Genomic DNA, 14,889 nt, shown 5'->3' on the forward strand with positions numbered 1-14,889 from the left:
TAGTGAAGGACAGGACAGACACGCCTAAATAGGAGGACTCAAATCAAAGCACTACAAAACAACAGAAGCAAGGGAAAAAATTGTCGACTATGTTCATATCCATCTAGCTTACCTACACTTCCTTTGTAATAGGCTCAGATATATACAAGATAAATATGACGTAGAATTATTATTCTCAGGAAAGCCCGAACCTGTCTACAAACCCTTGTTTGTTCCACTTGTCATTCATCAACGCAAAGCATCCCCTATTCTTCGATAAGTTCGTTAGATCGATGGTTCAACCATCGTCGATAGCTGTCATCATCTGTGGGGATCATGACAAAAGACATTGAAGAGTTTGCACATGCCATGCCATCGACATCACCAAAAGCTCCATCATGAGGTGAAGCCGTGGTCTCGAGGATATCAACTGTCGGTAGACATTTGGCTATACGAGGTCCACCCGGTGGGGCACCACCTTATCTATTACACTGACACTAGTCACTAAGCTCCATCACGGATGTGGCGAGTTGAGTGGTTCGCTGTGGTGGCTCGTGGTCGGGTCTGGTCATGCCACTTGGGACCCAGGTGAGCGTATGTTCGCCCTGGGGAGTGGTTGCCGACGCGGCGCGCTTTAGTGGTCGACTCAGGAAACCGCATCCCAAGGGGAGGTTAAATGTCCGGAGAGAGAGAGAGAGAGAGAGAGAGAGAGAGAGAGAGAGAGAGAGAGAGAGAGAGAGAGAGAGAGAGAGAGAGACGTGGTGGTGGTGGGGGGACAAAATGGCATCGGACCTGAGGGAATTTTGATTCCCCAAGCGCGGCCTCTTGAAATTCGAAAGGACCGGATCCCATGGCGGTTGAGATAACACGGTGGCCCTTTAAATTGGAGCGTATAGGTTCCTCATGAAACTTTCTATCGCCTCCCTTAGCCTCAAAGCTTCCACGCCAGAGCTCCTCATCTCTACCTCTGTTGTTGCCACCGAAGCATCTTTCTCCATCGTCTGATGGGTCGCATCGGCATCGAGCCTACCTTCCCCAAATCCAAGTGTGATGCGGCAAGGCTAAAGCAAATGCACGATGCTGGCCTACTAACTCGCTGCCTGTCCTCTTGGTACCGCTCTGGGGTAGCACGCCCGCTCCCTGTCAGGGGGAGATCATGATGTTCGTCTCTTTCTTCTTGATTAGCCTCGTGCCGCCCTTCTTCGAGTTCTTTACCATCGTCATCTCCTTCTACAATATCTATCACCTACATCTCAACCCCAATTCTATTCTCATACTAAGCATATTTGCTCATCTTTGTGAGAACTTTATCATGGTCGAACCGTGCCTATATCTCTTCCTTTTCTTCTACACATGCCGGTCGGTGACCGAATCGACCACTGGAAGCTACGGGTTCCGTCTCCGCGACGATGCCACAAACTCATACATTGAGGTGGGCCAGTTGTGATCGGGGTGGAGGGAGGAGTGGTTCTACCACGTGGTAGAATAATCCTTGGACAACCTCAGCGTGTCGAGCGCGCTGGCACAGGTCATCAGCAACTGGGGGAGCAGCCCCACGACAACTTTGGAGCTGCTAACCCTCACAAAATGGATTAGCTGGCTCCGAGAGACTGGGCTTATGGGTCAGATGTTATCCGTGACTTCATCAAGCACCGATTGTGCCTCTTACAGAGGTGAGCACATCCAGTGTTCCAGTACATCGAGCTAGCCATTTCACTCGGAAGAGCTCCTCAGGTAATGCCACAGTCGTTTTACTTGGGAGAGCTCCTCAGGTAATGTCACATCCTTTTTTTTGTTAGATGTGCGACCTCTCATATCTCCCCTTTTATTCAGATCTTACTGACGAAGCCATTGACTCGCGGGTCCAAAACCTAATGCCTGCTGCCCTGAGGAAAGACGGTTCTCCGGTCAGCGCCCCTCCGTTGTGCAATCTTCTTTCATCAGAAAGAGAACGACTCAGGAAGGTAGTTTGGCATTTCCAAAATTCTTATCCCCAAGCCTTCTCCTAGGTTAGGGTTTCACGGTTTGTGTTGCTGCAGGGTCTTCCTAAGGTCGACGTCCTACGCCCGAAAATCGACGAGGTCCTAGAGGTCCCTGAGGCTGCCTTAGGGAGAGAGGCTCACTGAGACACCCATTCCAGCACCCAATCTATCACTGCCTCGCCTAGTACTAGCCCCACCGACATCCAACCTAGTTGTGGTACAGACTCATTTGGTCGCGGTGACGACCAAGCTACTCGGAGTCGACCACCGACCCCCAGGTGGTGGTTCTGGGAGTGGTGCTGGTCGACAGAGGAGCAACTAGTCTTGCACCGAACCAGCCGAGGGCGCCTAGTCTGATGTTCGTCAAGCCTTCGGGTGAGGGGAGAAGAGGTTAGCAGTGGATCCGACTTCCCTAGAAGCATCCAAATGCACCTATGAGATGCTGGCCTCTCCTCTGTCCGTTCTCAGCGGCTTCGCGAGGACGTGCGTTGTGTTCACTACTCCGTCCATGCGGTAAGCTCTCCAGCTAGGCGCAGACACTTTGTGTTCTTTCCTTGACTCCGCAATTTGCTGTCGTTGCAGGACCTTGACCCCCTCAACAACATTGGTCACAACCCCCTCAACAACACCTAGTGCGCCAACTATCGGGGGATGACCCTGATAATGAATCCAAGGTGTACCGGACGACGGGCATGTTGTTCGGTGTTTCATTGTGGTAGGATTGGATGGACATAAGAACATGGGGATTTATCTAGGTTCAGGCCTCCTATGGGGTAATAACCCTACGTCCAGTGCATTTTCCTATGAATTGGATGAACTTGTTACAAAATCTCCTCTCTCTCTCTAGCTGGGTCCTCCCACCTTTATATAACAGAGGAAAATGAGTACACACAAAATTGACCATGCCAGACTCTGTAATAGACCTACTTCTAACGAAGCGAACTACTCCTAGGTCATCATTACGGAGGGCATGGATGCTCAACCTGCCCCAGTCACCTAGCAGACCTTGTCACGTTCTCCTACAAGGTCGTCCGGTAGCATTCCGGTCTCCCTCTTTATATAACAGGGGAAAATGAGTACATACAAATAGACCATGCCAAACTCTATAACATACATACTCTTGACGAAGCCAACTACGCCTTGGTCATCATTACGGAGGGCATGCACGCCCAACCTACTCAAATTGCCTAGCAAGCCATGTCACGTTTGCCTGCGAGGCTGTCCCGTAGCATTAAATGTTACGGGATGGGTCACTCCAACTTTACGCATGTTCACGACCATGCTCACCGAAAGGAGGTGCCTAGGGAAGGAAAAAACTTAAGTAGATGATATTTAATATGATTTGACTGGTTATATGAGTACCTACCCTACGACCAACATATGTCTTCTTCGTCGACTAGGGGGTTGGTCGATTGAGACCTGCCTTGGTCATAAGGTGAAGCCATGGTCTCGAGGATATCAATTGCTGGCTGACATTTGGAAGTGTGAGGCCCATCGGTGGGGCACCTGCTTACCTATTACATCGACAGTGATGATCTAGGTCATCGTGATGATGACCCTACGAACGACCAGATCCTCCAGCCCCAGCGGTAGGCAGTGGTCACCTTCAGACGAGCACACCACCTCTAGCCCTTATCGAGGCCCAGTCCTACAGTCTCACAATTATGAACATAGAGCTAATCACTTCAAATCCGTGTCTGCTAAGAGGATCTTCCTTCTACAAGAGTCACTCATGCGTCCTCCGATCACTGATTTAGCTACACCAACCGGTAAAGATTGGGTAAACTCGGTGGTCGACTTAACAAAGGAGATCATGCTCCTGACCGAGAACTCCCATCTGGCCCTAGTCGAAAACAGTACTAATCGGGCAGGCAAGACAATCCCCCGTCATGAGACGCATAAAACTCGAAAGGCGTCCCCCAGTAACAAGGCTTTCTGGGATGACAATCAGGCAAATAACTGTCGTCGGACCAAACCAGTCAAGGGACATTCGATCAATGCCTTGCGTCAAGTCAGCGTCGAGTCATCAACAACTGACGAAGACACTTGAGGGCTTCTGAAGAAGTTTCTTCTACCCCTCATCGATCTAATCGGGAAACATCCCAACATCGATTGAATAGAGACCGATCCCCGATCACCGTGGAAAAGTCTCTGGGGGAGCTAGAACCAAGCAAGGCACCCTCAACGTTTTCCTAGCCTTCTCTCCAGACCTACGAAACGTAAGTTGGTTGTCAAGCTTCCGCCTCGGGACAATCGAAAATACAATGAAATCACAAACCCTATTGAGTTTCTTCAGATACATACCACGACCATCCAAGCAATTGGTTGGGATGATAAGGTAATGACAAATTATCTTCTTACGACCTTTGAAGGGGTAGTCAGGACATGGCTGACCAATCTACCGTCAGAGACAATCTACTCATAGAAGCATCTATGCGATATATTGAAAGTGCATCTAGCCTTTATGTGTGGTTTTAGTAATTAATGATAATACCCATGGACTAACAATGATGTTGAGTTTATTAATAGGTTGTTCCATAGGTATTGCATTGAGAGATATGCATGAGCTCTAGGTGAATAGGGAGATTGAAAATGCATCAAGATGAATGAGCTCTAAGTGATGCTCACGTAAGTGATGACAATACCTATGAACTAACAATTATGTTAAAAATTGTTATTAGGTTATTTCATAAGAGATGAATAAGTGATGAATCATGGATTTCCTGAGAAATACCATGAGAATAAAAGAAATGCATTGTTGTCATTGAGTTCTTAGTGATGCTCATAAGTAGAAGAAAAAACTCAATAAGATTAGGAATAAACTTGAAGATTAAGTTACTTATAGAGATCAAGTAACTAAATGTACGACATTGTCAATAGAGTTTTATGGACTAACCTGTGTGCTATGTGCTTGAGAATTAGTGGGGTTAGGTTCTATATGAAGATTGATAATATGCGTGAAGGCTAATAAGTTGCGTCTGGAGATCAAGTAACTTAGGGTACATAAGTTGTCAATTAGGTTTTATAGACTAACCCATGTGTTTTGTGCTTGAGAGTGAGTTGGTGTTAGGATCCATAAGAAGATATAAGTTGAATTGAAATCATACGTGCCAAAAGTGAAGAATGAGAGTGGACTCCATGCTTGATAAAGTGAATTCCTTGAAGATATCGAATAAAAAGTGGTTTTCTATGACAAGACGGTGAAAGGCAAGCATGACGCGTGTCCTCTGTCTTGCGATCTTGACCGTCGATAAGTCTCTTCTGCTTTCAATCCCTCGGATCGCGTTGTCACTTGCACCGATATCCCCTTTGCTTGACTTTATCGACACATCGTCTTCATCCTCCTTTTCATACTTTGCTTGAATTTTATGTGTATAGCTAGTATCACCCTTGACTCTGTTCGTCCCTCCTTGATCGTCTAGCACCAGGCACCTGCTTAGCCTCAATCACTTGCCATCGACCGTCAAGTTACATCTATCACCTGCACACCATGAAACAAGCAAACATATTTCTCCACACCCCAAAACATCTCCAAGTTAGTACAATAATCAAAAACTTCAACTCAGAGCATATTTTGCAGAAAACATGAACACCAGATGTTCCAGTGTGTTCTGCTCTGAACACCAGACCATCCGGTGAGTGTAGCACTATCTGTTCTAGGAAAATTTTGCTCTCTGCCAGAAAAGGTCTGGTGAAAGCTTTTGGTGATCTCATATCAATCCACTGAACCACCCTTCTGCAACCTCTCTGCAATAAAAGGTCCGACGCATTCTTCAGTGTTCACAAGCTCAGCACCGGACTATCCGGTGTACATAATCAAACTTGGCGCAAAACAATCTCCTATCTGTAGAAAATACTCCGACACTTTCTAAATCCATCATCGGACCATCCAGTGTTTGCTTTCATTTTTGCTTTCAGCACTGAAAATACTTTGGTGCTTACTTCACTGTAACACCAAACTATCTAGTGTGGTCAAAAACCCACACACCGGATGTTCCGGTGAGGCATAATTTTCAGGACTCTGAAATAGTCTGCTCTAATTTAAACTTTGGTTAGTCATAAACAAGATTACACACAAACAAGCTCATACCAACCAAAATTATTTCAAATCTAATGTTGTCAATGACTCACCACATGAAAATAAAGACGCATTTTAACTTGGTTTCTCACAAGCCTTTCACGATATAGTATCCGGGTCTTCGACCATTCCCATTGGCCAGATATCGCTACCCGTTAATTGGGAAGCATGACAATTTCTGGCAATTTTTTTTTTGTTCGACGCGATCGACTACAAGATGGCACACAATGACATCCTAGGAAGATCTACTCTCGCCAAAGTCATAGCCGCCACGTATTGCGCTTATCAGTGTGTGAAGATCCCGGGACCCGAGGGAGTTATCACCATCAAGGGTTGCCCCAAAGTTGGTCTCTGTTGCGACAAACAGAGTCTCCACATGACAGTTCAATATCAACCCAGTGACGAACCCAAAAGCTCAAGGATCAAGGTGAGTAGAAAGCCTCAGTCGTAACCATGATCACAACGCCTCGAGATGCAAACCCAGGAACTCGAGAGCTCAGCTCCACGACTAGTTCGAAGTCCACGAAAAAAAACGTCTACGCTACCCCGGAGGCAATAAGGGTCACTACTTCTTGGCTAATGGAAAGATGATTAAAAAAAGTCCTAAAGAAGCTACCCAGCAAAGAGGAAGGAGAGACTCCCTGACTCTCCTGCCCAATGAGAGGTCAAGGTTAGCAGTGCTCCAACTCCCAACTGAACTCGCCGTCTCTGACGACATAGGGTTGGGAAGAGGCACTGGTTCTCCACCCTTATTGTCGGTGTCGTTGTTTCGGCTAATCCCTCCAATCATCCACGTCGAAATAACATGAGGACGGAGAGGATGAAGCGGCGGGCATCTTGTCGCCTTTAATGGATATGCTATTGGATGTCTCCCTCTTCTTTGCATCTGCCACCGCTTCCTCCTCCTCTATTTCTACCTCCAAAAGGTCCCAGTCAAACTCATCTTGGACCTGAGGCGTTGGGGCTTGCCATCTTTAATAGGGACGTCACGAGTCGTCGCCACTCTCCCCTCAGCCTCCTCATTGGAGGATACGTCAATAACCTCCAGCACTAAACTAGATTCTATGGAAGATTATGGAGGAGTGAGGGGTGCGTAATCGGGAGAAGAGGGCATGTACTCATGAGAAGGAGGAGAATCCATGATCAAACTCAAGATTGGTGCTGCAGAGATCCGACGCCTGAAGGTTTATATAGGCCAATGGGTCAGAAGGCGAGACATCTCACATATCAAGCTTTAACTCTTGGCGCGACTGCATTATGAGTAACGGGCAGCCAAGTGACACTAGGTCATTAAAGCTACGCATTTTCAGCTGATCGACACAGACAAAGAGGCGAACTCTGATGCAATCATTTACCGATGGATCTTCCAATGCATATGAGTAGTCGAAAGTACGGAGCAATGATCCCTTTGCATTCATGACCAAAAAAAAAATCACAATCACGTAAACTTTCCACTGCTACGCTTCAACTTCTGAGCCTAGCTAGTAACGAGTCCAATCACCCTTGTACTTGACAAGGACATGATGATTCTTTGGACCAACTAGAAAATCTATCCAGATGGAAGGTTTTCTCGAGAACTCCCTTGGGAACTCGGAGACGTTCGGAATCCCAGGTGGGTGATCTTAGAACCTAAGAAACCCGATTAGATTTTTCACCCTAATCGAAGATCCGAGTCTAACTCGATGATACATTCAAACAAAAGCCATCTGTGTTGCCTGTGTACTTGGAACGTTGAAGTCTCATTTCACGTACTGGTTGAGGGTTGGACGATGAATAATGGCCATATTCCCCAGAGTTTCCTGTAATTCTTGTAAAATATTTTTATCTCCAAGAAGAGGATCCCTGGATGAAAACAAATTATCCGTAGACATCCAAGGCATCCTGTAACAGGTAAAGTTTATCTCTAAGAATAAGAAGTAAGAGTATATAGAACATATGACTCTCCTATATATACGGTATACGGAGACAGGAGGCCCTGCAGAAAATATGTCAGACATGCCCAAATAGGAGGACTCGAATCAAAGCACTACAAACCAACAGAAGCTAGAGAAGGAGTCGCCAACTAGTTTTAAATCCATCTAAGATAGCTATACCCTCGTTGTAACATACTTAGATTTATCATGACAAATAAAACATAGAGTTATTATCCTTATGGAGACTTAAATCTATCTAAAAATATTTGTATATTTCTCTTATGATTCTTCTACTTAAAACATCTCATATTATTCAATAAATTCGTTAGATCGATTATTCAACAATCGTCGATACTTTCATTGATTGTGGATGAATATATAGAATGTGAACAGATGTTTATCCGTTGAGGAGACATCGTTGAGCCATCCGCGCTCCCCATCAGGATTTCGGATCACACGTAGGGTTCAATTTACCGACCGGAGCTCGGTAACCGAAAATGCGCGATAACCGCGGTTACCGGTTAAAAATTCAAAAAAAATCGGAGAAAATTCATTTGGCAAAATTTGAATTTTGGAAAAAAAAATTGCGATTTTAGCTGTTCGGTAACCGCTCGGTTTTTGTCGGTTACCGAGCGGTTTGGGTCGGTTACCGAGCGATTTTCTCGCATTTTTGAATTGGTCAGTTACCGAGCGGTTTGGGTCGGTAACCGCTTGGTTTTCTCGATTTATCGAGCGGTTTTATCGAATATCAGCGCAGTTCAACAAAAAACCCAAAAAAGAGCTCAACCTTGTAAAATCAATAACTAATTCATCTGAGCTTCAAATCAAGTGAAACAAATTTTGTTGGCTTCCTTGTAACATGATCTACATGATAAAAGTATTTATACTCATAAAAAAGTTCAAAATTTTCTGTGAGAAATTGTATTTTTTAAACCAAGTTAAATGCATAGTTTACTCTTTGCTAATCCAAAAATCATGAAACTAATTTTGTTAGTCTTCTTACATGGTCCTATGTCTTTTAAAAATACATGAACTCATGAATTAGTTATTGTAACATGCATGATTGTGTAAATGTGTTGCGACTAGATTAATTCATAACTGACCCATCACACCTAAAAAATTAGTGAAACCACTTTCATTAGCTTATTTATACTATGATTTACGTAGAAAAAATAATAGTAGACATGAAAAAGTTAATTACAGTGCGGTTTCTTAATATATTCACTTTATGCTTGTGAACTTTGTAAAAATCATAGAGAATTTAATAATACTCTAAATAAAGTGAAATCAATTTTAAAGATTCTCTTAAAATACGTTTTATACAAGAAAAATATGTGTTTGTATGTTACACTTTTTCTTAACGTGAGTTAATAACTGAGCCGCACGTTTCAATTTTTTTTATTTTTTTCAAACTTTCTCCCTATAGAATATGAATCAAACGACATTATTTTTGAAAACTTTTTTCACAGAAGGTCTTAGAATTGTGTCTAGTTTTTTTAAGATTTTTTTTTGAATTTTTTTTGAATTTTTTTATTTTTTTGAATTTTTTAAATTCAAATTTTGGTTACCGTTCGGTTTCTGAAACTCTACCGGACCGAAAAGGTCGGTAACCACGATTTTTGAGCGGTTACCGAAGGTTTTTTAACCCTGATCACACGCAGCGGCGCTTCCTCTCTCGCACCATACACATCCCTGAGGCCTGAAACCTGCTTCCAGTGCCTGCCAACTCCAGCAGCAGCAGCAACAGATCAACGAGATGCCGCCTGCCCTGTAACGCACAAACGCGTCGTCTCCCCGCGCTGCCAACGGCGAGCTGGCGCGCAGGCGCGGCCGTGGCATGCGCCGTGCCATGTGGTGCCCTGCCCTGCCTTGCACTTGATGCTGCTGGAAATGGGGCGAGCAGGAGGGTGTTCTGAAGCCTCTGAACCCATCATGTGTCCGCCTGTCTATGGCGCTCGTCTCTTTTGACTGGGTGCTGCTGCTGGTGCATGGATGGACGCCCTTCAAAGTGGCCTGCTCTCTCTGCACTGCAGTAGCTAGCTGCTGCTCCTCTTGCACATGACCGGTAACTCTCCTCTCAGATACCAATGCAGGCAAGATTATCTATTTCCTGTCACTTCTTGTCCCCCCATACCTCCTTCTCTGAACTTGTGCAAGAGAAACTTTCCTGCCGCTTCATTTAAGTTCCCCTTCATTATTACTAATTTTTTTTATTTTCTCTTATAGTAAACAGTTTCACTTCGAAATTTATGAAGGAAAAAAAAAATCTCATTTTATATGAAATGAATTTGAGAATCCTTTCGTGATGAAAACAGTAAAAAACCCGTTAAAGTAAATCTATTTATGAAAAGATTCTATAACCTGACAAGAATAAATTGAGGATGATCTCATAACCAAAGAAGGAATGAGCTGTGTAGCCATTGGGAAATGATAGAAGCGTTGACGATACCTTGCATCCAGTCGTGGCGTTTCTTTGGTGCCTATATGTGCAATTGTTTTCTCGTCTGTTCAAGCCTGGAAAATTATGTGTCTGCTTTGTGTGTGATGTATGGCATGATTAGTTTATTGGGGCAGGAGATTCAGGAACAGTTTGACATCGGTTCTCACACAATGATTTGGAGATTCGTCGCTTTGAGTGCTTGCAAGTAGGCTGAAGTCATGCTGAATCTTCCCTCTGAGCTCGAGTAAGCCACAGTTGAGCAGCAGTTGTTAGTTTCCAACTGTACGGGTCAATTCCTCTCCACATGGGGCTGCTTGTGCAAGAACAATCCACGAATTTGCCCACATTGTACTTTCTTTCATTTTTTATTTCTCTCTTCTTGAAGCAACACATTTCATATTTTTTTTCAGTGGCGGTGCATCTGCGTTCTGAAAATTCATGGAAGCCTCGTGGAGAAATTTAGAAGATTATTATTTCCTCGTTTTGGTATGGCTGATGGAGATGCCAACTTGGTGCACTCTATAACATACTTGAAGTGGCATGTAATCACCAAGAGTACCCATAATTATCTCGGAACAGAAAGCACCTTTTTGATAAATTATACAGTTTTACTCTTGTTCCTTCATGAATACGTGCAAATTTGTAATATTTCCAATTTAACAAGAATTTGCACAAAATGCTCTAACTTGTCGCTTGAAAGGCTAGAAACTGAACACTGCGTGCCGAGGTTATTTCAGGTGGTCAACTCGATGGCCTTCGCATCAGGGGATTTGACACTGATATTTCGTGGCCTGACGAAGGAATAAGACAGTGATCAGTGAGGTAGTAATCGGTGTTGGCTGTCTCATGTCCCCTTCCGTTCTCATGACAGCCTGACCGACAGCCAGTTAAATGCCGTACCAAGAACGGACTGCAGCTCTTGCTCTGCTTCTATCTTGGCCACATATATCATCTAGTATGCCAAAACGATATTCCTTTGAAAGCTTGGATTCTTTTTCGAAGTAAAAGAAAGGGAAAAATACAAACCCCTAAAAATCACTTGGATTTTGACTTTCCCCCCTAAAAATTATTTTGTTGCAAAAAAACCCCTAAAATTTTGATTTTGTTGCAAAAACACCCCAAATTATTCAAAAAAATTAAAAAAATCACAACAAATTCTAAAAAAATTAGAGACAATTCTAAGACCTTTTGTGAAATTTGTTTTCAAAAATAATATCCTTTGCATCATATTTCATGGAGAGTAAGTTTGAAAAAAGAAAAACGTGCAACTCATTTATTAATTCGAGTTAAATGCATAGTTAATTATTTACTAATCCAAAAAGCATGAAACAAAATTTTTTAGTCTTATTTCATGATCCTCTATCTTGTAAAAATATATGAAATCTTGAAATAGTTATTGTAATGTGCAGGATTGAGTAAATGTGTTGCAGATAAATTAATTCATAACCAATCCATAACACCCCCAAAATTAGTGAAACTATTTTTATTAGTTTACTTAAACAATTATTTATGTAGGAAAAATAATGGTAGATATGATAAAGTTAAAATAACATGAGTTAATAAATGAGCTGCACATTTTTACTTTTTTTTCCAAACTTCCTCTCCATGAAATATGATGCAAAGGATATTATTTTTGAAAACAAATTTCACAGAAAGTCTTAAAATTGTCTCTAGTTTTTTAAGAATTTTTTTCATGATTTTTTATTTTTTTAATTTTTAGGGAGGGTTTTTGCAACAAAGTCAAATTTTAGAGGTTTTTTTGCAACAAAATAACTTTTGGGGGAGTCAAAATCCAAGTGACGGGGGGAGGGGTTGCAGTTTTCCCTAAAAGAAAAGCATTTGGTGTTATAAACTGAAAAACGCGCTATTATTGAACTGGAGAATACGTTGTTTTTACTTGCACAATCTGTCTGATTTCAGAAGAGCTTTTTTAAACGCACTGACCAAAATTTGTCACAATTTGTAATGGATCATTCAGACATTTGCAGAGCACGATTCAGAATTTTAGATGCAAGAATTTCTTCCTTTTGAATATTCGAGCTCGATGGATCTTTCAAATCTGACAAATATCTTGTCGAACTGGATGTACGATTGGCTGAAACACGGTTGTCTTGGCCCAATGAAATTGCGTTTTGTACTGTTGCCCGGGAAGCCTGTGTGGACCGAAGCTGCAAGCAAACAGTGCCGAGCTCCATTCAGAAATCTCTGCTCAAATCAGTAGGTTTGCTATCTTTGCCCGGACCACCAACATCGTCTTGGCATCACAGCTTTAATCCGTGGCAACTATGCCCCCAAAGTGCAGTGCAATTTAACAAGGACGATAAAGAGAAAAAATAGTTTCTAGAACGCGGCAACGGGATATGAATTTGGGTTATTTTCGTAAAAATTCTTGTGTTCCAAACAGGTCGAGGCTCTCAATAAGATCTCAGATGAAGAAGTAGATTGCGAAGGAGAAGGAAGGGACACAACAATGTAGAGCTAAAAATTACTACCTCGATAATATCACATGAATCTAGCCTCAATCAAGGATTACATGTATGGTTAATGCCCCAAATCCCTAGCACAACACACACACATACACTGCCATTCCTAGAACCAGACGGGGGTAAAAAAGGAACACCCATAGTTCTACCATCAAGCAGCTGCTACTACTGGTAAAATGAAGAGTACTAGTAACCGAATCCCCATTCTGCCCTCCGGCCTGCCTCGGCCTCTGTACATTCGTAGCAATTCTACCCAGGGGTGAAACCGTAAAAGAAGAGATGGACCGCGCGTGTCCAGTGGCACAGCCGTAAATATCGCGGCTAAGGAAGGGCGGAGACAGGGGTGGCGCCTAGCACCCGGCGGCGGGGTCGTCGGAGAGGCGGAGCAGGAGGCGCCGGAACTCCGCGACGGGGCAGGGGATGCGGAGCGCGCCGGGGTGGCCGTAGCCGTACTCCTGCGCGGCGCGGCGCAGGAGGGCCGCGAAGGCCGGCTGGCCCAGCAGCTCGGCGCGCACGGCGAAGCGCTCCACGGGCCCACCCTCCTCGCCGACGCACACCGGCACGTGCCCCTCCGGCACCGCCGCGCCCCCGCCGCCTTCTCCCCTTCCCGCCGCCTTCTTCCTCGGCCGGATCTGCCGGCACGCCGCCGCGGAGGAGTAGGAGTCGTCCGCCGCCGCGACGCTGCGGGAGAGCCGCCTGAGGAGCCGCTTCATGGCGCAGGCGGCGAGGAGGAAAGGTGCGTTCTTGGAGCCGCGGGAGGGAGAAGAAGCCGAGTAGGAGGAGGAGGAGGAGCGCAAAAGCCGAGGCGTCTGGTTGCCGTTGTACTGGGGGTGAGCGAGTGGTGCGGTGGTGCGCCGCGCTTTATAAAAGCTGGGAGGGGAGGGGAGGGGAGGGGAGGGGTGGGGAGGGTGGTCGTACAAGGTGGTACCAGATGGTGTACCCGGCGGGTGCAGGGAGACAGGAAGCCGGTGGGCCGGGCCCGTCGTGTTGCGTGACTAGCTAGCTCCGGCCGGCCGGTGCGTGCCCGGTGCCCGAGCCGGACGCCGACCGATGGCGAAGGGTTGTTCTGACGAATTGTAACCGGTGCCGTGAGCCAGCGAGCGAGGGGCCGTGCCGTGCCGTGCCGCGTCCGTAGTCCGGCTCGTACGGCCAGGGACGAACGCCACGAACCCGTGGTGAAGGAGGGAGGCGGTGGCGACCGCGCGGGACCGTGACAGGCGAGGCAGAGCGAGAGCGAGAGCGAGGGCCCGCAGGGAATCCATGCACGGGCACGCAGTTTTCTTTCTCCTCTCGTTCTGCTTTCCATTTCTTTATATTTTTTTCTGCTGTTCTGAGATGTCAAAGCACTCGATCACTAGATTTTTTTTTTCCCGCCCGAGCCTTTCGATCTTTTCTCTGCGGTGACGTGTGTGGTAGGAGTGTTTGTCTGTGTTGTACGGACGCTCGGTGTGGTTGCGTAGTGGTCAAAACATTGGCTGGAAATTTGGAATCGATGGGCGAGGGACTCCGGATTCGTCATGCCCATCCTTTCTACGCCAGGCACAGGCAGTTTGGTGAATTCATTCGAGCCTATCTGGGAGGAATAACAATGGTTTATGCGTAGCTGTACATAGATAATCACAATGATTAAACAGGGAGATTTAGGCTATCGCACTAAATATCTTCACAATATATGATCGATCCATCTCCTTCGTTGCCGAATTAGGTGCGTGCGTGCGATTCAAGTTGAAGACGAGAGCAAGCTTTTACTCAGACAGCATGCACAGTTATATGGACATCTCATAAAAAAAGTTATTTATAAAGAAATATATATATATATATTAGAAAATAATATATACTTCAATTATAACAAGAATAACAGGATCAAATCGGATATATATATATATATATATATATATATATATATATATATATATTTGTGTTAGAACCGTCAACCCGTACGTACGCGGCGTGTAGTACGGTACTTGACTGCGTGCCGGGCGACCGGAGGAGTCCGCTCAGTTTTACCTTCACA

At 44.9% G+C, this 14,889-nt stretch overlaps 1 protein-coding gene across 1 annotated transcript; it reads right to left on the reverse strand.

Annotated features, from left to right (window-relative positions):
- Positions 1-12,865: 12,865 nt before the first annotated feature.
- Positions 12,866-13,985, reverse strand: LOC133922616 (auxin-responsive protein SAUR71-like). Its single transcript, XM_062368013.1, has one exon. The coding sequence runs from the start codon at positions 13,586-13,588 to the stop codon at positions 13,226-13,228; it is 363 nt and encodes a 120-aa protein (XP_062223997.1). The 5' UTR covers positions 13,589-13,985; the 3' UTR covers positions 12,866-13,225.
- Positions 13,986-14,889: the final 904 nt, after the last annotated feature.

This window comes from Phragmites australis, chromosome 6 (genome assembly GCF_958298935.1).
Source record: "Phragmites australis chromosome 6, lpPhrAust1.1, whole genome shotgun sequence".
NCBI classification, from domain to species: domain Eukaryota; kingdom Viridiplantae; phylum Streptophyta; class Magnoliopsida; order Poales; family Poaceae; genus Phragmites; species Phragmites australis.